At 32.8% G+C, this 25,111-nt stretch overlaps 2 protein-coding genes across 2 annotated transcripts; both read left to right on the forward strand.

Annotated features, from left to right (window-relative positions):
• Window positions 1–1,217: 1,217 nt before the first annotated feature.
• On the forward strand, window positions 1,218–10,170 carry LOC132760132 (uncharacterized). Its single transcript, XM_060752037.1, has 6 exons — window positions 1,218–1,345; window positions 6,200–6,371; window positions 7,918–8,049; window positions 8,232–8,348; window positions 9,532–9,645; window positions 10,100–10,170. Exons 1-6 carry the CDS (start codon window positions 1,265–1,267, stop codon window positions 10,168–10,170), a joined length of 687 nt encoding a protein of 228 aa, XP_060608020.1. The 5' UTR covers window positions 1,218–1,264.
• A 65-nt stretch (window positions 10,171–10,235) lies between these two features.
• Window positions 10,236–17,515, forward strand: LOC132760143 (uncharacterized). Its single transcript, XM_060752049.1, has 6 exons — window positions 10,236–10,318; window positions 10,759–10,996; window positions 14,273–14,473; window positions 15,117–15,311; window positions 15,889–16,068; window positions 16,609–17,515. The coding sequence occupies exons 2-6, from the start codon at window positions 10,816–10,818 to the stop codon at window positions 16,935–16,937; spliced, it is 1,086 nt and encodes a 361-aa protein (XP_060608032.1). The 5' UTR covers window positions 10,236–10,318; window positions 10,759–10,815; the 3' UTR covers window positions 16,938–17,515.
• Window positions 17,516–25,111: the final 7,596 nt, after the last annotated feature.

Here is a 25,111-nt window from a genome sequence, read left to right on the forward strand (position 1 = left end):
TAAAAAGTGTAATTTTGTTTTAAAAAATAAATCTAATGTATTGATATTTTCGAAGCTTTAAAATTTTTTTTTCGAAGTTTAATTAGGTTTTTTAACAGTTACATGCCACGTGGCAACTACCTAACAAGTGTTCATAATTCACGTGCCAATAATGACCCGAAACAATGACATTTGATACATTCAGGCTACCAAATTCCGTCATGTAAAATGCATGGCATTATATACGACTAAATACTAGAAAACAAATGAATATCTTTGTAAAAAATATTCGCAATATACTGGTATATATTTTACTGATATTTAGATGTAGTTTTGTCATGACATGATTGTTTAAATACATGTATAAACCACCCCTAGTGTAACATCATTTATATTTCATTAAAGCTGCATACCTCCAGATGAGCCAAAATATTTCAAGAAAATCAAACTTGAGAATTATAAAACTATACTGAGAATTTAAGAAAAGTAAAAAGATTCAAGATATAAGTAATATTTTCTAATTGAGTGCGATAAATTACAGATTTTGCAGTATTTATCACTATATTTCTACTCCGTTACTAACGCAGTAAGCGCTATTTTGCATAATTTTTGTAAATTATATGGTGTTGTCTTTTTTAATGCATACATTATTTTTTTTTGTTCAAGTCACAATATTATACTTTTTAATACATTAAAATAATATATCACGAAAATTAGGAGGAATCTGGACGCGTGCTGCTTTAAAAGCACCATTGATGCTGCACTTTAATTACGGTGCTGCTATTATAGAGGAAGGAAACTGATTCCATTTCTTTTTTGGTCACGAAGTTTTTCGTTTCGCGGGACGAAAAGATACGAAAGAACACAACACGATACTTTTATGCCACGAAGATTTTTACGTGACACAGGGAGAAAAGATAGATACAGAAGAACGAAACACGACAATCTTGTGCAACAGATTTTTTTTCATGTCCGGGGGCAAAATGGTACGGAAGTTCGAAAACCCGATAACTGACGAGTTTCCTTGTTTCTTTGTTCTGGTACTTGTGGCCAGACCCCTGTCCGCCCCGCCACATGAGAGATCTGTTCATGTCACATCTGAGTCACCATACAAAAATAAAAACAAAAACAAAAACAAACGTGTGAGCGTTTTCCAAATAACACATGGGTAGAACACAAGCTAAAAATATATAATAGATATTTCAATTGTCAAGTGCCGTGATTTAATTACTTTTCAGAAGCAGTGTCTCTCTCCCCGCCGTCTTACATCAGCCAATGGTTGTTCATGGACTCGGATGACCCGGCAACAACCTTTCAGACCATACATCATGGGCTCGGCGTGCGTCCAATCATGGTTGAAGTTCAGGTAAAATATGAATGAATGTGAAGTACCTAAGTAATTTTGTAAATACAAATGTACTGTATTTAATTTTTGATTATTTATGCAAACTAAACAGAAACCTTGATGAATAATTGATAGACCTAACGTCTCAGCCAGCCTTGATCCCTTATTCAAAATGTTGGAAAATGGCACAAGTATGTTATACGTACCGACAATAAAAGAGAAGTCACACAGCGAAATTATTTTTACTTGTAAATATTTACTTTTTAAATATCGTTCACGGACTTATATCTTAAAGTGAGTTAGTCTACAATGGGCACATTTTCCGCAAGTATTCCAAATATTGATGCAAAAAAACATCAGAAATGTAACATTTAGATATTCCTTATGAACTATGTTTGGAAAACAAACTGTTGACGGTTCTGAAGTGATTTGTTATGAATTTTTATATGATGAACACTATTGTTTTTCCCTTAAACACTTTATTATCTGCTATATATTGATATATATGATCGGATCATGTATCTAACACTTACTAACAACATCCACATATAATTTCTTTCGTGGTTTGTAGTCACGTATGATACAACATACTATCAAAGTTATTATTTAGGTAGTAGAGATATTCTTTCATGATATTCCTTCATAGACCAATTCGCTTTAAAAGGATTTGTCCATGAAAGAATTCATCATTTTAAAGGTTTTTTTATGCTGGAAAGGTTGTGTCGGTTGATTTTTAACAATTGGTGCATTGGGTGCATAATTGTTAAATATATGTTTGAACTCGGGTAAATTATTAGCTAGAAAGATTCTTTTCACATATACACCCCTGTATAAACGGTTGTTTGGAAATATAACCGGTTGTATATAAATATTCATCTATATCATCTACGGCCATATAACTTGTCAGAAATATATATATAATGAATTTATATATTTATGACAGCAGCTGTATATTATTAGTTCTAAAGTTTAAAATAAACCTACAATGACATTGACCATCAAGGCCAAATAATTACATAAAAACTTTGTTATTAATGTTCATTTTTCCTTGAAATTTATCCTTGACGTAGAATAAACTTAGGATAACTTTTATTTATGGATTTGGTTTATTCTTGCTAAAAATAAACTACAGGATCAATCCTTCATATTAAGTACTTCACGATGACATTCACCTATAAGTCTTAATCAATGTTTTTGCATTTAATAAAAAGAAAAATGCGTACGTCTCTGCGGTGGCTATAGTATTCGTACCGGGATATTTAACGGAAGGCCAGTAGCTCTTCTTAATTAAGCTCCAAAATTGAGTCTAAAGTCACATATACACAGAATGACATTTTGATCTTTTTTACGCTAGAGTTAAAAACCGCCCTTTTATTGTTCAATAAGGAGCACATGTGATCAGTTATCAATGCAGGGATCGCTGGTTCGATCCTGTGACGAGGCAAAATGATCTGAAATTAAGTCAGAAAAAATGTAGAATTAAAAGTCGGTCACTTGAGAAGAATTTCGCCTTTACTGGAACTAAGTTATTAAGGAGCGAAGAAAGCTATGGCTATGTGGATCGTCCACCGAAATATGATTAAAATCTATGTTAAATGGACCATAAAACAGATAAACAAGCAAACAAATTTTATAATACTTCACTTTTGTAACGTCGCTTTTCATTTGATAATTGTGACGTTTATATTATTAGTTATAAATATTTTTGAATAGTTATATGGACCTATATAAACCGTTAATTGCAAACAAGCATTTATATACCGTCATAAAGCCTGTCTGGAAGATTTATAAGGAATTTATAAATCAGCAAACTTCCTGTTTTGAGAAAAAGTGAGATTTTTTCGAAAATTTACAGCAGTTGGGCATTTATAAACTATATAAACGTCACGATTATTCAATGCAAATTGACGTCACAAAAATAAACTTTTTTTAAAGAAATCTCACTTTTTCTATGAAAACGATACATTGTACTTGTTGTATTATAAATTCGTTATAAAGATGTTGGACAGGTTATATGAACCTTTATAAACATTTGTTCAGACATATAACCCGAGCCGCTATATGTGAAGATCGGCTTTTTGCGACGGACGCGCCCTCAGGCGCGTTCAGAGCTAAGTCATCTACACATGGGAATTCGTTGGCTACAATCGCGCAATGTGTCCTAAACCGATTAACAGCCCATGAAATAGTACATGAATTTGATCCTTCAAAACTCCCATACTTTGTCTGGATATCTTAATGTCTTCCATATTTAGCCTTTTCAATTTCAAATTAAGTTATCCAAGTTAAAATATGAACGTATATTATTGATAAAAACGTTGTAGTCCCGTAGTATTATTGCGCAATATGCAAATTACTGCTGAAACGATTTACCGCTGTCGAAAAAGTAGGACAGCAAATTATACTACAATAAAGGTGTAAGCTCTAAATCGATAAGGACACTGATTTACAAGTTTGACCAGAGTTTTTAGGCATAAATTTCATTCTGTATTTAAGTGCTTGAAAGTAGAAAATCTGAATTATATCAGTTTGGGACACAAAATATATTGCTCTACAAATCTCGAACTTGTATGGAACAAATTTTCTCTGTTATATATTTTGTGTTTTGTTTTTGTTTTTTTTTTTTTTCTAAAAAAAGCCTTAATGTCTCTCCGGTTGCATGTCCGTCGCATTCAGTGCTGCAGCACTTTGATTAACCGTAGTTCTAAAAGTTTAAGTCACACGGTCGTAATGTAACGAAAACCCAATTCGAATAACTGCTCGAGCGATCCGATAATGACTAAACTGTTTTAAGTGTCCGTGCCCTTGTTTGCTTGTTGTTATCGGCGTTTGCTGTCAATGTACTAAAAAAACTGAATTTCTTTTAAACGAAGAAGCGTTTAAGACATTCTATAGCATTGAAATAAAGAGTACTTGCTGACGCAGATTCTTGTTAAAGAAAATATATATTGATAATCGAAGAATTGTTACCGAATAAATTTGACTCAGTGAGCGATCTGTGGGGTTGAATTAGATACTAAATAAAGGAAAACTGCTAAATAAAATGTCAACTCTCTTCATAAATTTTTTTTTATTAAAAAACAAACAAACAAAAAAAAACAAACAAACAAAACAACACACAAAGAAAAAAAAACGTTACCCTACATTTCGTGCAAAGAAAGAAACGTTAGGCCTCAGTAAGAAGCATGTGAGAAGCAGACATCTGGCGTTTATTTTTAAACCATTTTATATAAGAAATGTTTTGCAAGTTATATTTATTCACCTTTTCGTATGAACTTGCACTGTACAGTAAAACCTCTCAATCAAGATTACCAATGTGACATGACTAATATACTCGTTTTAATAATAATAATAATAATAATAATAATAATAATAATAATAATAATAATAATAATAATAATAAAATTTTCATTTATAGAAGGTAAAATACAAAGTTCACAGTAACAAGTACACTTATTTTCAGTATGGCCTTCTGATTTAACAATAACAAAGAAAAGTTAACGAAATGTAGAATTATACAAATATTTAAAATCTTTTGGTATGTATAAAAAAGAAAACAAATAATAATGTTAAGGTTAGATAATTTTTATTCATTCATCCGACTGAATAGTGGATAATAATATGAAGGATTAGGTATCTTATGATTGTGATTTTTTTTTATTATTGTTATGTTATATTTACATGGTCAATACATATGTATCCCTATAGGAAAAAATACAGTGATGTATGACCTAATGAGGACAAAGTTTCATTCTGGAGGAAACTTTTATTCATACTAATTTTTTTATATGGCCGTGTTAGTATCTCATGTTAATCAGTATTCACATCATTTTATCAATTAAGAAATAGGGACCTATAGCTCATGACAAAATTAATGAGTAGGCAATTTTTTGAATAGCAAAATGCAAACACTTTTTTATTTATCCTTTCATCAAATATTTCTGACTCCATGATTTGTATAATTTTCCTAAAGCAACATTCGATATTTTGTTGCCGAGAAAAATCAAACGACGAAGAAACTTTGCAATATTTTTTAATGTTTAAAATTGTATTTTGTCCGATGAGATTGATCAAGTTTTCAAATTTCTTGGTACATTTAGTTAATTTAATCGGTACTAAGTCAAAGCCGTCCGGTTAGCTCAATAGGTAGAGCGTTGAGCTGTGAATCGGGCAATCCGGGTTCGATTCCCGGACGCGCAGGTAACTTTCGTTGTAAAATTCGCACTGTACCTCTGCTCTGTTAACTGAATTGTGCTCTGGTACAATCAATGTGGCTGACGGCCGTGTTTCGGATTGAAAACTACCACCCCCACCTGTTAACTCAGCGTATCGCACTGACATATTTCCAACCACTTAGTACATGTAGGTTATTTACCATTAAATCTGTTAAGCGACTGTGCCTGTTTTGACAGATATTGACCTACAAACTCTAACATATTTATAGAGGAAAACTTTTTCTTGCTTTGCCCTTTAAAACTAGTGGTATGTATTTTATAAGAAATCATATTATTTATCAATGTATATGTTCAAAACTGTCATCGTGATCAATCTCAAGTTTTCCAGGAAGACGTACTTTTGGATAATTTCAAATATTTTGGCGCTTCGGAGGACTCAAAAATTTAGTTATGTATAATATAGAGACCATATTTTTTGCTGATGATGTTTTAAGAGTAGACATATTTGTACATGTTTATCATTGGTAGATCTAGATTCTATTTATTTATCTATTATTTATTCATGCATTTGCACTTAATCAATATTTTTGATCGCAAAAAAAGGTAGATGAAACTTTCAAACACAAATTACATGTTATCAATCATTTATTTCATGCGTTTTAAATGACTGACTCTCAGATGATAATGGTCATGTTTTCAGGTCATGTCGCCCACGACGGGATTTATTTATCCTGGCGTGAAGTCAGCGTTCGCCGGAAATGACGACAACGAACGCGGAGGGGTAATCTCCGTTTATGACGACAATGACATCCGTCTTTACGGAGCAACTAATTCTGGTACACTGCAAGGGAAAGCTTACATCATTAATACAGGTTTCTTTTTTTGCTAAAAATATCATTTTCATTTCTTCCAATATTTTATCCCGACATTCACTCATTTTTACGAAAAAAAAAATCAAGTGATCGCATGCTTATAATATGATTGGCTCAAAGTGCCATGAAAAATAGCTTGTTACAATGACGGCTTATCAAAATATTATTATAGTACTATGCCAGAACCGGTTTTTTAAGAATAATACTAAGAAAAAAAACGCACGCACGCACACGCACGCACGCAATCGCGCACACACAAACAAAACAACAACAACAACAAAAAAAATCGACCCAAAAAAACCTCCACAAATAACGCAAGGCTAATGATTACTTAAATCTTTGTTTTAAACACCTTCAGAACCCCATGGACTTCATTTAAACCTCTCTCCGGACTGGGGATTTAAATGCGGCCTTGTCCTTATATATAGATGTTAACACATAAACCCTCTATCATTATCAACAACTACATGTTTTTCAGATATTGACACAATAGGTCAGAGAAAAAGAGATATTTTACAAAAATAAACTTGTACTTTGTTGAAAGATCGATGATTTCGTAAATGTAAAACTCGGCAATATTCCATTTGTACTTTGTTAACTTTAATATTGACATTAAGCGTGGTTAATGGTTAAATTTGGAATATTTTTACGTTTCGCATATGCAACAACTATACGATGACGACGATGTGTCTGCTCACCTACTCTCTTCAACATACGATCTAAATATTTAGAAACCAAGTTAAAGCGGGAATCATTCCTAAACAAATATACACTATGAAACCCTATGGTTTGATAAAGGCAAGGGCACTCGGTTTCGCATATGCTACAACTGTTAGGTACATTCACGACGGCGACTATGTGTCTGTCTGCTCACCTACTTTCTTCAATACACGATCTAGTTATTTAGAAAGCAAGTTCTAAAATAACCGGGAATCATTCCTAAAGAAATTTACATAATGGAACCCTATGGTTTTATATTGGCAATCGCGCTTTATGCTGTTTGAACTAAAAAGAGACATAGCTTTAAAATATGTAAATAGATTAATCTCTTCTCAAATATAGCTTGTACGTGCTACAAAAAACAGGAAACATTGAAAGCTACTGATTTCCCTTTATGTTAAGTCTATATGTTAAATACTGCTATATTCTTTCATATTCAATTCTTTATTGTGTTATTTACCGCCACCGGGCCATACTCAAACAGAATACATTACAAAATATCAATGTCTACAGATATATTACATTCTTATATGAATCGTTTTACATAAAACTTGTTTTTACTCTTATTGTGCTGACTTACAAAATTAAATGAGATAAAACAAAACAAAGCAAAATATTTCCCCTTTTATAGGAAAAATAATCAACAGAATGTTGGTACAATAATTTTTTGCACTAAGTATAACTTCATGAATCTAACCGGTGGAACAATTTGTAGAATTTCTTAAAATAATAATGTCATCAGTTACGTTTGCTCATTGACAGTTTTATTGCCAATGAGGTTCAATCGAAGCGTGGTTTTCGCTAGTTGGAAACATTATTATTTCAGGAGTTATTTCGTGGACGTCTGAGAACCAGGAACAAAGTACGACCGGATATGTTCGTGTCCGTGTCTGGCTCCCGAATGATTTACCGTCTCCATCTTATACAACCACTCTGAATATGAAAGCCGGAAACACGTGTATGTATATGAGTTCACTTTATTATTTAAACAGTTTTCTTCCTTTACTCTATTTAATGACAAGCTTCAATGGTTTTAAAAACTTCATGTAGGAAAAATGCTTAAATTGCAAAAAATTGCTAAACATGCTTTTCAATCATGGACAGTTCGGAATATTCAATTTATAAACATTACTTTAACAGATTGGAATGATTATGAGGAACGCTCTCACGGCCTTGGTTCGATACCCGTATTAACCATTGTGCAGTATACCCCGGCATGGACTGTGCCACTAACTGGATGGGTTTCGGAAGGAACAGGTATTTGATTACATTTCAATGGTATCTAAGAAAATGTAGAGGCACTCTATACAAAAAGATACTTATGTTGAGGTCGATATATGTTTTTCCGGACCTTAGAATGGTAAAATCAACGATAGTCCCATGACTATTTATATTTTTCATCTATTTTACACCTTATAAAATTCAACCAATACATTTTCAGCGTTCGAACAAGGCGATCTCCCAATATAAAATCATAATAGATCAAATATTATAAATTTAGCCTCGTTTTCATTTCATAGTTTTTATTTTCCAAATCAGATCCGTCTTGTCTCCAATCTGACCTCGTTTTCGTTTACTTAGTCCAAAAAATCTACATTTATTCCATATTGTACTCCGTCTTTGTCTCGTTTTCATATAATACTGATAGTGATGGACACTTATAGAGCTGCAACGCCTTGTCCAATATAGATTGAACAGGTGCGTACTATTGCAACAAAATAGAATAGTCAGTCATTAATAAAAAGTTCATAACCTCATGATGTTGACCGAAACAGCAAAATCATTTACCAGCAGCTATAACAGGGTATGTGTTTATCTTTTAAAGGATTTAATTTACCGTCATAATTTTAAAATTACTACTTACATATTAAAGTAAGACAGACTTTTTTCTTCGAGACGTTATGACCGAGAAACAGACCCCTGGCAATTCCTTTGTTAAATAATCGATCGTTAAGGTGGCCCGGGCAGCGCTTCGTAGAAATCTGACACAGTTAATAAATGGGCGACACAGGTAAGAAGGGCATATGAACTGATCTGTATGACAAACCAGCTTTATTAAGAATCAAAGGGCTGCAAGCTCTGTGGTATTTTCTGATCTTTGCAATCTAAATCGTTCTGTATATCTGTATGTATTTTCCTGTATAAGTTTATTTTTATATACTATAATTCATCTTGCAGGGCACCGAGATGCAGCGACTGAGTTTGATTTTTTTACTACATACGGAATTTTGCATGACTCGAGTTGCATCAAAAAATCATTTATGTTCATTTTTTATGACAGCCACACTTTATCCTTGCATATCGTGGCTACTTCCTTAAATAAAAAAATAGTTGCCTCGACTTAGACTCTCACACCCTAAACGAGCGCGTTACCCCTGCACCAAAAAGCAAAAACAAAACAAAACCCACAGCTAAATGTTACAATTATCATTTGATCTAGGTTCGAGTTCACGACCAATAAATAACCCAAACCTTTACTGGGGAGGATTAGTGTACGGTGTAGACAGTCAAGATATCAGATTGTGGGCTCCATCTTATGGTCAGGCAAATTATGGTAAAATACGGATTTCTATCATTATTCAATTTTAAAAAGAACTTTCATTTTAAATTATGAATAATTAGCTTGAAAGTGTAATCCGTATTCATTCATTAAAAGAACTTTTGATCGTGGATATTGGAGCTTCAAAGTTTTGTTGTGCAGTGTTTGTATTTTGAAGTGAATAGCAATGGTATTTTAAATTACTATATACATGTAGATCTACATGTATTTTCTTAATCTGATGTTACAACCAAGACAACGGTCTAAAAAGGCACAATTATGATCCACGAAAATTGATCATTTGTAGATTTTTTTCTTTCACGACTATTTAAATTTGAATAATTGCGATTCAAGAATGCCCGTTTATCACTTGTATATTTGTTTTTCTATCAGGAAAATTTAAAGTTTTTACAATAATTCCGATTCAAGAATGTCGGTTTATCACTTTTAGATTATCATTTTCTTTCAGGAATATTTAGTTTTTGTGACGGTTGGGGTTACGATGTAGGGAAAAGGACTGTACATACTGGGGGTCTATAACTATAATACATGGGACTGACCCTTCGGGGGGGCCGAGGGATACGCCACACGGAATTGGGATAAAATAGGAGAGACAAGTGGTGTGCACGAGTTTTCCTTGTTTCCAAGTTACTCTATAGACGCTGATAATGATATAATTACGGTGTTCGTAAGTACTAGTAATTTTTAGATACATACACACCGATTTTAAAATCTTGAAATATTTTTAAAATCAGGCAAAGATGTAAAAAGTTTTTCTTTAAACTAATCTTAGTTGTCTTTTTATCTCAAAATATCATTTATACACGTTAATGAAATTTTAAATTATAACCATATATATGACCTCCCTTAACAATAAATTATAAATTAAGTTACAAAAGTATGTATACAATGACGGGCGCAAAATCTTGCTTTTAAATGAAATTGAATGTATTGTTGATATTTGACAAAAATGATTGACATAGTTAATAAAATAAGACTTATAGATCTTAGCGCCTTTTATACCCTCGGCCATGAAACTCAGTTGGTCGTGCAACTCAGCCGGTCGTGCAACTCAGCCGTTCGTTCAACTCAGTTGGTCGACAAGACATCTGTTATTCTCTTTTTTAGGCTTTGACAACATATGGTTCAAACAGTGGATTTCAGTTCTACGGTACTGGTGCTGCAATGGTAGATAACGCAGACGGATGTGGTGGTATTGTGTACGCATACTCAAACGTCACTTCCGCTTTGAGGATTTGGCATCCGGTAGGTGGAAGTAATAGTTTAATTCATGTAGACGGTATGGGCGGAGGAACATATAATCAGGTAGCAGACGAAGCTGATATAACTCTACGACTTTTTAAAGGTAGTTTTTAAAATATTTTTCTTTAACCGTATTTAATATTATACAATATGAAATTCACAGATACTTAATTGGGGTGTGGAAGTGCACTGTGCCCACCTTATTCTTGTCGACCCCAAGAAACATTTATATTGTGACACCAATGTGGTATGTGTCAATAATAAAATTTGTGGTAATTAAATCTCTCCATGAATTGAAAAAAAATCACATAATTTAGCTATTTAGCAGATCGAGCCTTGCTAAATCTATTAGTAAAAGATATTTCAAAATCAAACAACAAGACGTTCTGCAGAAAATTGTATAGAGTTAAAGTTGCATACCTCCAGATCAGCCAAAATATTCAAAACAATTAAACTAGAGAAAGTAAACAAAGGTTTAAAGAAAAGTAAATATACTCAATATTTAAGGTATTAGCATCCTAATGCATTACCTCCGCGTTGAAGAGTATTCAAATAGGCTAGAACTACTGTTAACTACTGTAAAAAGTTATATTGTTCTTTTATTGATTATAGAAAGGCTTTTGATAGCATAAATAGAACTGCACTTTGGCAGAAATTAATTAGCAATAATGTTGATGGTAAATGTATAAAGATCATTTATAACATGTATTTACAAGCTAAATCTTGTGTTAAAATTAATTCTTTTAGTCATATGTCGGATTTTTTTACAAGTCATACAGGCGTTCGTCAGGGTGAAAATTTATCTCCCATATTGTTTTCTTTATTTTTAAATGATTTAAACTATTTCCTGTCACAACATTTTAATGGTCTGGATCTACTATCAAACATTGTAAATGATACCCTGAGTGATTCTGATGTTGAAATGTATTTTAAATTGTATATTCTTTTATATGCTGATGACACTGTCATATTTGCTGAATCTGCTGAAGAACTGCAAAAAGCACTAGATGCAATGTCAAATTATTGTCAATTATGGCATTAACAAGTTAATCCTAGTAAAACTAAAATTGTTGTTTTTTGTAAAAGTAAAAGAGGTTTATGTAATATTCCAGCCTTTAGTTTTGAAGGTAATTTGCTAGAAATTGTTGATGATTTTTCATATCTGGGTGTTAAGTTCTCTTATAATGGTAAATTTGCTAAAACAAAGAATCATTTATTAGAACAGGCAAGGAAGGCTATGTTTTCAATTATAGTTAAGGCTAGAAAATTGGATTTGCCTATCAGTATGCAAATTCATTTATTTGATAGCATGGTAGCACCTATATTGTTATATGGTAGCGAAGTGTGGGGAATTGAAAATGTGAATATCATTGATAGATTTCAATTAAAATTTTATAAACTCATATTAAATTTGAAACAAAGTACTCCAAATTGTATGCTTTATGGAGATTTAGGGATATTACCTTTATCTATTCATATAAAAAGTAGAGTTTTGTGCTTTTGGAATAAGATTTTAAGTAGCAAACAGGAATCAATAAGCCATATATTGTATGATATGTCACACTCTTTGTATTGTAGAAATGTGTTGAAACTCCCATGGATGAATAGTGTTTGTAAATTACTAGATTCACTAGGTTTATCAAATTTTTGGATGATAATAATAATGTTGCCACTTCTCTTTCATTGTTGAAGAAAATTATATAAAATAGACTGAAAGATCAGTTCATTTAAAATTGGCATAGTGAATTGTCAGAATGTAGTAAATGTCTGAATTATTGAATGTACAAAAGTGAATTCAGATTTGAATTTTTTTTTAGATATTTTACCAACTCATTTAGCTTTAGGACTATTGCGCTTTAGATGTATGAACCATAAAATGCCTATTGAGTCTGGTAGATTTTGTAATATACCAAGAGAATTAAGAGTGTGTAATTTATGCAATAATAGCTCACTTGGTGATGAATATCATTATTTATTTAATTGTCAATTCTTTAATACTGATAGAAAAAAATATATTACTAGAGAGTATAGTACTAATGTTAATTCAATCAAGTTTTCTATGTTAATGAATAGCACAGATAGGAGTATATTGTTAAAACTTGCAGTATTCTGTAAAAAAATTATTTCAGCATTTAAGTAAATGATAACTAAGCTTATTTCATAATGTAACACTTTCATTTTTGATTTATATTTGCCATGTTATACATCAGCATATTTCGTGGATATCTCTTTATATGTCATACTATATGTATATATTATTGTATATGTGACTAAGCCTCTATGAGGCCCAGCATTTTCAATAAACTGTTCAAACTGTTCAAACTGTTAACTACATTGAAAATGAGGGCCATGGGTTCAATCCCAGAAGGGTCAACTTTTTTTTTCTTTCTTTTTTTCTTTTAACATTATTTTTGTATCTCTCATGTCCCATTTGGAAAGAAAAAAGTGTTTAATTTTGATTTTTTAATTCATATAGGTATTTATTGGCTAAATTATGCTAAATCTAGTAATAAATATGGTACCTGATATTTTCAAAGTGTAATATAATCAAAACTAGAGGTAAAAGTATTTCATATTTTGCAAGATCAACCAATATACTTTATTAAAAATTTAGGGAAACTTTGAAAACAGGCACTCATTTGGGTAAATTTTAAGAATTTTTTAAATAAGGCTTCCAAAGTAGAAAAATGGTAAGACACATGGTAAAAATGGGTGGGGTAGGGTAACATTTTTATACAGATTTCATAAATTTTAAGTAGAAACCATAATTTTGCTTATGTGGATTGTTAGCTGAATGGTACTATTTGTTTCTTACCAAAAATTAATGGGAAAACATTTTTCATTAGAAAGGTATTGCAGATTATTTAAAGGTTCCTCATTTCTAAAAAAGGGCCTTCATAACATCCTAGCTTGAGTTCAGAAAAGTGGCCATAACTTGATTTCCGTACGGTAAACTTTGTTTAAATTTTGCATACAGGTGTACTTTAAGGTATACATCTGACCTATGATGTCAATTGTTTAGTTCCTTATAGTGCCCATTAGGGTCCTAATACCTTAAGTAGCATGTTAATTGCGATTAATGAATAGTTTGACAGTAATTATTGCGTGCCTTACGCAATAAGGGCTATTTTTGCATATTTTGGTCTCTTTTTGGTACTTTCCGTGGTGGATTGTAAGTGCCGTTTGCAATGTGCAAATTATTTTTCTTGTTCACTTCACAAATTTAACCTTTAAATACATTTTCAAAATTTCATGAGAATTAGCATGCATGTGGAGACCTGCTGCTTTAAGTACTCACAAAAAGTATGCGTAGTCAGGCCTGATATGACTCCTTAGCTTTCGACCTGTACTCACAGAGTTATCTTTAATTCTACTTCAGTATTCCAATCTGTTATAAACTATTGCTCATTTGCTACTGAAGAACCCGGGATAAACACGATTACGACGTTGACGTCATTAGCAGACTGTTGCCAGGCAACGTACACGTGCAACCCTGGTTATAGTCTTATTTCCGGAAATCTTCAGCGTTTTTACGATTATTCTTTGAACACATGGAATGGAACTTCACCGGAATGTCAAGGTAAAATTAGAAATATTTTATCTAGAGCTATCATAAGGTAGATTTTATCGTCATTGGACACACCTGAGTTACTTCTGTTTTTTTCTTTTCATCCCTACATAAACATAAACAATTACTGTACTGGTAAAGGGGAGTAACCGCTACGAGGTGTCTGACAGTCTATCAACTTTATTCATACTGTAGGTATATACTGATCAAGGGAAACAATTTAACTTAAGTTAATATAAATGTAGTTAATATTTGTTAAATTTGACAATTACAATTTGGCAATTTGTCAAAATGTTGACAGTGGTTACGTCCCTTGATCAGTAAGAATAGAGATGGACTCCGTGTAGCGGTTACTTCCCTTTATCAGTTTAGGAAAAATGAAGAGGAGAGTACTGCGATCGCAACTGACATTTTTTTATGATAAAATCTAAGTAGCGTCTTTGTCATCACACACGTCCGAATTCAATTCAGGCAATAGTTGTACGGATAATGCTTTTTCTTTATTAATATTGTTTAAAAACACATGCGGTGTCATCTCACATTGCAGAGAGCATATATCTGATTTAGCAGACGACCTCTTCTTTTATCTTATGAAATTTAATAATTATGAATTGCTACCAGAGTATGCTTTAATTATATCATTTTTTATTTTCAGTTGCAACTAGTTCAGTTAACATGTGTTCGTCAATTGATGGTGGAATAAATACAGATGTTAACCTGACGTCAACAAACTTGGGTTGTCTTGCAACGTATACTTGTCTACCGGGATACAGTTTAGTGTCCGGCGATTTGTTTCGTTCTTATGACTCTTTGCAAAGCGCATGGAATGGTACCGCACCGGAGTGCCATGGTATGTGACATTTTTTTTGCATTTAGTAAACCGTTTGTTTTATAACTACTATAAGAGTAATTGCTTTACGATATTTAAAGCAATGACGAAACTGCTGATTTTCATAGTTTCTAGAGCTTTTGGGACTTTTGCTGGACTGAAAGGAGCGTTTAGGCCATTAGCATATTTCCGCGAGTAATTTATTTTTTACATCGGCAAAGAGAAAAGTTTAAACTATATCGGAGAATTTTCTTAAAGTTGTGCATAATTAAAGAAAAAATCATGTTTGAAACAAGTTTATAAACAAATTTGGGCTTACCATATTACTTTTTGAGTTACATTGTATCTGTCCGCAAAAGTAAGTTGTTTTTTTGCACTGATTAAAAAGAATTATCCCAAAAATGTCTTTAATAGGAACTGAGTGACTGCTCTGGCTAAACATCTTTCAAGAACACTACACTCATTACCATATTTGTAATAAAGTATATTTAAATACTAAATATAAGAAAATGTCTAAAACATATAGCGACTGTGTCAAAAGATTTATCCCTACTAAATATATTGCAATTAATATCTTGATCTAATTGTTTATACCAAGTTTTGTGTTCGAATCCGACCAGTGGGACTAACTCTATGTACGTTCTTTCATCAAGTCAGCTGTTGATCGGTACATTAGCTACATATATATGCACTAGTACGTACGTGTATGAAGCCGGGGACTACAGTCGGGTATGTTATGGTAGCGGTTCATGGACTGGTTTCCCGTTAAATTGTTCAGGTGAGAATTTTCTGTGTTTACTGTATACTAGTCAGGCATCCATCTAAATTTTGAATTTCAAAGAAAAATATTCACATTTTTTTTGTTTATGGACAAAAAGAAAACACATTTTAATGAAATTTATAATACCACCTGACACACTTTAAGCCTCCTTTTATTTTGAAAAAAAAAATATATATCGCTCAAACGTTTTAATCCTTCCAATCTTACACCGGTGACAAATTTCCAACACAAAAGTAAATATAAACAGGCCAGAACACATGTTGCTGTAATACTCTCCTTCAAAAAAACTTCTACAGTAGATAATAAAAACAAAGTATTATAAGGACCCGTTCTACATAATATGATTGCCTCAGTACTGTGGATAGTGTCAATGGAAGAAATTCTAGACCACAATTAGATCTATATATCAATGATTACGGTCTTTTAGAAATGGTTCTGATCGCTTTTAAAATGTCATTTTGATTCCCCTTTTACAAGAATCGGTTGTTATACACATGAAATACAACATTAACGATAATCGTGTCTTATATATTGAAGCAGCTGTAACAACTACAACAATTCTGCCACCGTCTACAACAAGCACCGGAAGTGTGTGTTTTAATTTTAGCACGGTGGTTAACATTACAACAGTATTACGTATTGCTGATGAAATTGTTGCAAATTTGACAGTACCAACAAAAACAACGTCGAAATATACTAGAAGCTTGACCAGTGCTAAAGATGGACGACAATCTTCCACGGTGATTGGTCTGGCCGGGGCAGGAATATGTGCAGTTATAATGGGCCTACTTTTTGTTCCAGATGCATTGACAGTTTTATCATTTCTTGTTAATAAAATCTGTTCTAAACGAGATATAGCAGATTAAAGTATTGTTTTGAGAATATGGTTTAACATGGTATTCATATTATGATGCCGGTTTGTTATCAAAGAAATAAACGTTTCTTTAAAAGACACACATTTAAATTTGTCTGTTAAGTTTTCGATGGAATTGATATCAGTTTTATAGAAACTGTTGATTGCACACGATATATCTGTTATTCCAAAACCACAGTCAAGTTTCCGTAATAATCTTAAATGCGTTACAATGTGAAATTAACATCGTTAGTTATAGGTCTGAAGACAAATAACAGTTGTTGTTTTTTTGATAATTTTAAGCTACAAAAATACTGTCTAAAGATGTGATTAGTGATAACCAATTCCTGCTTGTATGTATAAAAATGAGTCAAGACTGTTTATTTCTGTTATTTTAGCTTTATGCAATTATAATGTAAACAATGGAATAATTACCGAGTAAACTTAACTAGGTACAGAAGCAATTGTCAATTTTTACATCGGAATCTATGTACCTTTATCGAACAGATCATATATTTTCCAATTTCTTATTATTTGTTTTCGTATGCACATATATTATATGAAAGAGAATGTGTTTGTCAAGCAACTGTTGTTTTAATCAAATTATTTGAAGATGCGCTGAATTCATACAATCTAACTGATAGAAAGAAAAAAAAAATAAATGTGTAGTTCATCTTGATATCATTGTAAATTGAATTAAACATTGAAGGACATGTGGGTGTCTCACGCTCCGTATTTCCTTTCTACAGACAGGATGCATTTTATGCTAGCAGTGCTAAAGAAGTGTCGAAAAGTGCTCTTGCGAGTACTAGAAAACCAACTCATTTGCTTAAAAATAAACTGAATAATATATCCGTGTAAGTATTTTTTACTTAAATTTTATACACAAGGGGTTAATTTTTCTATAGAACATTGACCGGGGGTCATTATTTATTCTATACGAGGTTACTTTACTTCGTGACACCGGCATTGAAATATTCCAGAAATTGAACAAATTTCGATTGGATTGAATAATGGGACAACTTTAAACATAAATATATAAAACATGGAATTATTTAATCCGTTTATTTGATAGCAAAGGAATAGATTGAATGAGATGAAAGGAAAGATAAGAACGCCATGCAGAAGGGCAAACTTGGTGTACGATGTGAGAGAGCAAGACGGAACTAGTCTTAAATACCATTGTCTGACAATATTGGGAAAATCCACAAGGAAACCTCGTGTGAAAATAGATTAAGAAATTGAAATAAATTGTGTTTCGTAGAATAAATAATATTATCGGGTCGGCAAAAAATGATCTTAGATAATAAAATGTATATAAATACGCAAATATCATACAATGTACGATGATTAACAAATACGATAGAGAGCTTTCTACAGTGGACAGTTCTGAAGTGAATACAACTTTTAAGACTATTATGGACATTGTTTTTCTAAGTCGTCCTTGAAACAAAATATGTATACCAATTAAATGTGAACTGCAAATCCAAAAATTATAATTTGTAAGTATAAGTAATATTTTTTATCTACAAATTGATTATTATAAATATGTATATCGTGCAGGTTTTCTTCTTTTGTAGTTTAATTAGATGCAAAAAAACAACATAAAAATAAACATCCCCCCAAACCCCCCCCCCCCCAAAAAAAAAAAACCCAAAAAAACAAAACAAACAATATTTCTTGAAATTGGTACTGTAATGAATTACGATTTTTAATCAATGCATAATAATTTAACATGCCCTTTCCCGACTTTAAAAACATGTTAAGAAGAAGATGGGGTTTTGTTCTAGGCATTGCATTTATGATAACGATGATTCATCAATATTCTCTGTAAATACTTATTTGTAATAAATATTGTTTATTTAACAATCTCATGGTCATTGTTTGACTCCCGGCCTTTTGTTTCTAACATGACAAAATCATTGGCAATAACAATTTTACACTATAGACAGGACTGATTTTGAGAATTTGGCTCCCTTTAAGATGCTTGAGGCATTTTGTAGTACAAGTGGTATCTTGGTGTATTTTACCTATTTCAGGTATCCTGATTTCGATAAAGGTGGATACCAAATTGAAAAACATGATATTGACCATTGAAATGGCCATTTAAAATGACCACTGAAATGGCCGCCATCATAAATGGATGATAGATCAAATAAAACTTTTAAGGAAAGGAAAAGCCTGAAATTTGTCACAAAGCATGTTTAGGTAAAAACTAATTAGACACCAAAACAGAATTAAAAACAAAACAAAACAATCCAATAGGGCTGAAAAAATCCAAGATGGCAGACATTTTTCTAAAGGCAAATATAATAGTAATATAAAAGTAATATTAAAGATAGTACTACACTACACTACACCCTTTCCTGCCCTATCTGCTAGATAAAAAGCTTTCATGTATTTTATCTGGCACTCTATGCAAGCATATAGAGTGGCTACTCAGATGCCTACTTACACAGCGCGCTATGTGTGAGGGGGTTAAAACGTGTGCATGCAAAATATACATTAATTAAAGGCACCTTTCTCTGAGTACTCTTGGGTTTTGGTGTTCGTTTTTCTGTTATCAGTCGTCGCCTACGTTCTTCTGTTATCAGTTCACGTCGCATTTCTCTGCTGTCAGATCTTCTGTTATTGGTCGTGACTTTCGTTCTTCTGTTATCGATGCTCGTCTCTGTTTTTTGTTATCAGTCATCGCCTTCGTTCTACTGTTATCGGTTCTCGTCTCTATTCTTCTGTAATCAGTTTTCTTCTCTGTTTTTTGTTATCAGTCATCGCCTTCGTTCTACTGTTATCGGTTCTCGTCTCTATTCTTCTGTAATCAGTTTTCTTGTTGTCAATTCTTCTGTCATCGGTTCCCGTCTCTGTTATCGAGAGGCGTCTTCATTCTTCTGTCATCAGTCCTCGTCTATGTTGTCTTGTTGTCAGTTCTTCTGTTATCGGTCCCTGTCTTCTGTTATTGGTCGTGACTTTCGTTTTTTTTGTTATTGGTCCTCGTCGCAGTTCTCTTGTTGCCAGTTCTTCTGTTATCGGTGCTCGTCTCTGTTTTTTGTTATCGGTTCACGTCTTCGTTCTTCTGTCATTGATTCTTGTCTCTTTTATCCTGTGTTTTCGTTTTCATGTTGTTAATTCTTCTTTCATCGGTTCCCGTTTCTGTTATCGATCCCCGTCTTCATTCTTCTGTCATCAGTTCTCTTTGTTATTTTGTTATCGGTTCTCGTCCTTTTTCTTCTGTAATCAGTCCTGGTCTCCGTTTTCGTGTTGTCAATTTTGCTGTCATCGGTTCCCGTCTCTGTTATCGATCCCCGTCTCCATTCTTCTTTCATCAGTTCTCGTCTATGTTATTCTGTTATCATTCCCTGTCTCTGTTTTTCTGTTATCGGTCGACCTCTCTGTTTGCTTATTGTCAGTTCTTCTGTTATCGGTCCCTGTCCTTTTATTGGTCCTCGTCTCTGTTGGCTTATTGTCAGTTCTTTTGTTGTCGGTCCCTGACTCTGTTCTTCTGTTATCGGTCGACGTATATATTCGCTTGTTGTCAGTTCTTCTGTTATCAGTCCCTGTCTCTGTTCTTCTGTTAGCCGTCCTCGTCTCTGTTCGCTTGTTGTCAGTTGTTGTCTCCGTTTTTCCTTCTGTTATCGGTCGTCGTCTTCGGTCTTGTACTTTCGGTACTTGTGTCCTGTTCCGTTAAGGTATTCTCTTGTTTCTATCGTTGCCGTCATTCTGTGTCTATGTCCTGGTTTTGTCAGTCTTGTAGTCATTTATTCGTTCAGTGGAGTAGCGGGGGATCGAACTCACGACCCCTTGATTTGTAGGCAGACAGTGTTACCACTGCACCATAGCGCCCGCTCTGAAAAAAAACCATTTTTGAAAATCCTTTATACATTAAATACTATTTCAATGGCTAACAATGGGTGTATTACAATTATATTTTAACACCTCTACTATGTAGCCAACCCACGTGACTTTTATATATGGTCAAAGAAAATATTGCTCGATTTATAACAAATAATATTTTTATAGATAACTTTGCTGTTACTTTAAGATGTCCTGGAAATTTATTGGAGAGTACCCGGAATTCTAACGTATATCGAATGATGTGATAATCTTCTTGTAGAATTTTCTCAAAACCGTGACTGAATTCCAAAATTTTCGAGAGCTGCCATGGTATTGCAGGCACACGTAGCAATCTCCCGGTTTCAGACATGTTATGACTCGATGAAAATATGGTGTTGTTATTGTTGTTGTTGTTGTTTTTAACTTTAACTTTAAATTTCAAATTAGATAGTCACTTATTTTTAAACAAGATGGTAAACATTTGTTGTTTTCTGTATTTTTGTTAAGAATGTGATAAAGTATACACTTCTTAGTTTAAAATGACTTTTTAATATTATCGATTATCCATCGTATACCTGAATGCAGTTATAATTGAATCTAAAAAATGAATTATGCAGATATTGTTTTCGGCAGAAAACAACAAATACAAACAAAACAACACACACAAAACCTACATGCAGCATACATGTGTAATGTTCACAATGTGCTGAAAAACGGCTCTTTATTAATTTCAACATTTCAGCAAGTGGCACATTTTTAATGGGACAGAAATGTTGTTGTAACCATTTAAAAAGTAGGATATGAAAATTTGTAAGTTGGATATTTTTTAACCTAGTTTGCTCAACACTCAATTAACACATTTTTATATATAAACCTGAGGTAAAGAAAATTTACAGAAAACAACTTTCATAGATTAAGATAGAGCCAAGATGTCGTAGATATTTGGGTTACAAAAGGAGTTTTTGATCCTGATAATGTTTTAAGTAGGATATACATATTACAAGCTTATATTCTTAAAATTTTGTACCGCCTTAATTCATTTTTTTTAAATACGTGCAATTATGTAATTATTATGCCTTTAGTTAGTTTCTGGAGAAAAGGCTTAACAAAGGTGGTATCTTTTATTTAATAGATAAATTTTATAATGTGTCACATGTCGCCTTGAAAAAAGATTTTGTGATGATTTTGCGCATACTTAATCCCGCTTTTGCATGTTTGAACAACAATAGTTCATTTCTTTGTATACACAGCCTCATTGCTTATTTTGTATAGTCTTATTTTATTGACCTGTCAATTATGAATACATTACAGCACTAATTGAAATATAAGATAACACTTCGATTTCGTCGGTAATGCTTACGAGAATTAATATGGAGTATATAGAGGATATTTGTTTGTTTGTGTGTAAGATGAAATTTATTTCATCGAGTGGGCTTTTAAAACAGCATTCCCACGAGTGGACTGGCCACGTCAGATGTGTAAACATTTAAAAAGTGGCTAGGAAATTGGAAACTTGGAATTGTTGAAAGGCTGCCTTACGAACGCTGGGGTGTTTGCTTATTCTTCGGGCTGATATCTGTCAGCGCATTGCTTTTCAAGTTTTCATTAAGCATACATCGTAGGAAACTTAAATATGCCCAAATGTCATCAAGAGCAGTTTTGCATGTGGAAGGAATGTATTTTTCAGACTGTTAAAATGAAACAAAAAAAATTAAGAGACGATATTTGCTTATTGGTAATTTGGATGAATAGAAGTAAGTTTTCTTCTTTTTATTACTTTTGACATTTAAGTTATTTATCAATTTTAGCTTTGCTTTTCTCTAAACAGCCTGACATTGTCAGAATTGTCAGCAAAAATAAAATTATGGTACCACATGGGGAAAATCTTAAGAAAGTAGTTTCGTCATTGAAAAGTGTGAAATTATATTTTTATAATTTTCACTGTGAAATTATCAGATATAATTTTCACGGATAAATCAGTATTCCACTTAAAAGCATAAAGTAAAAAAACTATAAAACTAATGTTAGTGAAAGTCATATCTGCTAAAAATGTACACGTCATCGTTACTTCCGCAGTAGCACAGCCGGTTAAGTGATTGACTGATGTGTGAGAGGTCTATGATTCGATTCCTACTGTTGCCTTTTTTAAGACCTGTTTTTTTTTGTTGTTGTTTTTTTTTAATGGGGGGGGGGGGGGCGCAGTATATATTTTAAAATACTATTTGTCTCGGTTTGTGTTGTGTTTATGGCATTGAAATGACATTTTTTGACATTTCAAAATAATTTTTAAATATTCATTTTTAACCATAAATACCATAACAAGTGCAAAATATATGAAAACAAAATGAACAACTTAAAAAAAAATCATAGCTACAAATAATGTTGAAAATTACGGAACACCTGAAGTGACATTTTCCACATTTTCTCCCTGAATTGAATTCGTTTTTACGAGATAAATATTTCCCTATTAGAAATATTATTTCGTTGTAACGAAATATAAAATCTTAATAACGAAATATTGATTCGTTATTACGAAATATTATTTCGTAATTACGAAATATTAATTCGTTATTACGAAAATATATTTCGTAAATACGAAATATTAATTTGTTATTACGTATATACTGTTTATTGAGCCATTAGGCTTATAATCGCTATATTTGGTGGCCAATCTCATTAAAATCTGATCTTATTGAATGATCATTTGATTTTGACAAGAATAATTAATTGCATCATATTGTATCATTGTTTTATGACCAATTTTAGTATTTTTAAGAAGCCATTTTGAATTGACCTTTTGAAGGTCAATGTCAATTTTATTTTCTTGGTATCCACCCTCATTGTCTTCAGCATACCCATATTAGGTTAAAACACTCAAGATATTACTTGTACTTGTACTATAAAATGCCTCTAGCGTTCATATTTTCTTAAAATCAGTCCTGTCTACTATGATCGCTTATTATCACAATACTACACTCCCTTCGCAGCTCACTGAATGCACTTATGCTACTTCAGAAGAAAGTGAGTGATAGTGAAACATTCGACCGATGCGTAGGAGAATCAAATTACAATAATAACCCAGTACTTTCTGGTGACAGGACCCATGGAGGGGAGTTGGAGAATTGATCAATTCAGAAACAGAGGATACCTTAGTATGATCAATGGGGAAAACTTATCACGACGGCCTAACCTCAAACTTCTTTTCACAAGAAAATGCAATGTCAGTTACATCATCTGGACAGAATAGTTTTCATAGACGAGGTTTTCAAACTCATTGGTCATTTCCTATTGTTTTGACTCAATCTTAGAAATGTGTTCAAGTCTTGTTTAAGGGTTGACATTACTGATTTAACTTATGAATACCTTCTTTAACTACATTCAAGTCAGTCCATGTTTTAAATTTTAGATCGTCTATAATAAGGTCTCTAAAGTTACTCCTGATCCTGGATTCAGCTTAATGTCAGCCGACGGCATAAGTCGCCTCTGTGAATAGTATTCTTAACTGATCATACTGTGGTTCCAAGTTGTGTTGCACATGACACGGTTCAGAACTGTTAACTAGAAGATGTGTATGCCGCCTGAGAGGCTGAATGGTATTCCGAGGGTCCTGGGTTCGAGTTTCGGTCAGGCTGCGTTTTTTCACATCCTGTATTATTTTGCGCCCAACGGGGGACTGTGACTGGATATAGCTCAGAGTTTAAATAATATTTCTCTGTAACCCTGAGAAAATAAATGACGAATTTCAGTATAGCGGGGAAGTATGCCACGGTTCAGAACTGTTCACGATTTAGGGGGAAAATGTGTAAGCTGCCTGAAAGCTCAGTCCTTAGAGCCACAAAACGGTATTCCAAGGGTGCGGGGTTCGAGTCACAGTCAGGCTGCACATATTTATATCCTTTGACACACAGTGTATATAACATTGTATTTAATGCAATCTACGCTATTCATCTGTGTTTGCAAACACAAAAATAGTCAACTTTATAAATATATAACCAAGGGATAGAACCTAAATCATGTAGGTAGGTAAATTAAGCGAGAAAAACGTGTAGTCTATGACTAATGATGGCGATTTACTCTTACTTTGCCTTTTACTAACATATCTTTGTGACAATATCCTCACATAAAACGAAAAATTTGACCACCAAGTAGTTGCCTCTATGTCTAAACGAACCAGGCATGCCACTTCAATAATGCACACTTGAATAATTTGTATCTAGATCCTGTAACACATTTTTAATGGTTTTATATCATAAATATGATGCTCAAACTAAGATTTATCAATATTGTAAGTTCCAAAAAGCATTATTTATAAAGTTATTACCGAATTTAACATTTCATGTAAATAAAGGTAGGCAA

Source organism: Ruditapes philippinarum, unplaced genomic scaffold (assembly GCF_026571515.1).
Source record: "Ruditapes philippinarum isolate M1 unplaced genomic scaffold, ASM2657151v2 ctg3111_1_1_1_1, whole genome shotgun sequence".
NCBI lineage: Eukaryota > Metazoa > Mollusca > Bivalvia > Venerida > Veneridae > Ruditapes > Ruditapes philippinarum.

Coding starts and splice junctions, on each gene's coding strand:
- LOC132760132 (XM_060752037.1), top strand. CDS start 1,265: ATGGACTCGGATGACCCGGCAACAACCTTTCAGACCATACATCATGGG. Junction 8,349..9,531: donor ATGGGTTTCGGAAGGAACAG/GTATTTGATTAC, acceptor CATTTGATCTAG/GTTCGAGTTCACGACCAATA. Junction 9,646..10,099: donor TTATGGTCAGGCAAATTATG/GTAAAATACGGA, acceptor ATTTTCTTTCAG/GAATATTTAGTTTTTGTGAC.
- LOC132760143 (XM_060752049.1), top strand. CDS start 10,816: ATGGTAGATAACGCAGACGGATGTGGTGGTATTGTGTACGCATACTCA. Junction 14,474..15,116: donor AACTTCACCGGAATGTCAAG/GTAAAATTAGAA, acceptor TTTTATTTTCAG/TTGCAACTAGTTCAGTTAAC. Junction 15,312..15,888: donor TACCGCACCGGAGTGCCATG/GTATGTGACATT, acceptor GTTTATACCAAG/TTTTGTGTTCGAATCCGACC.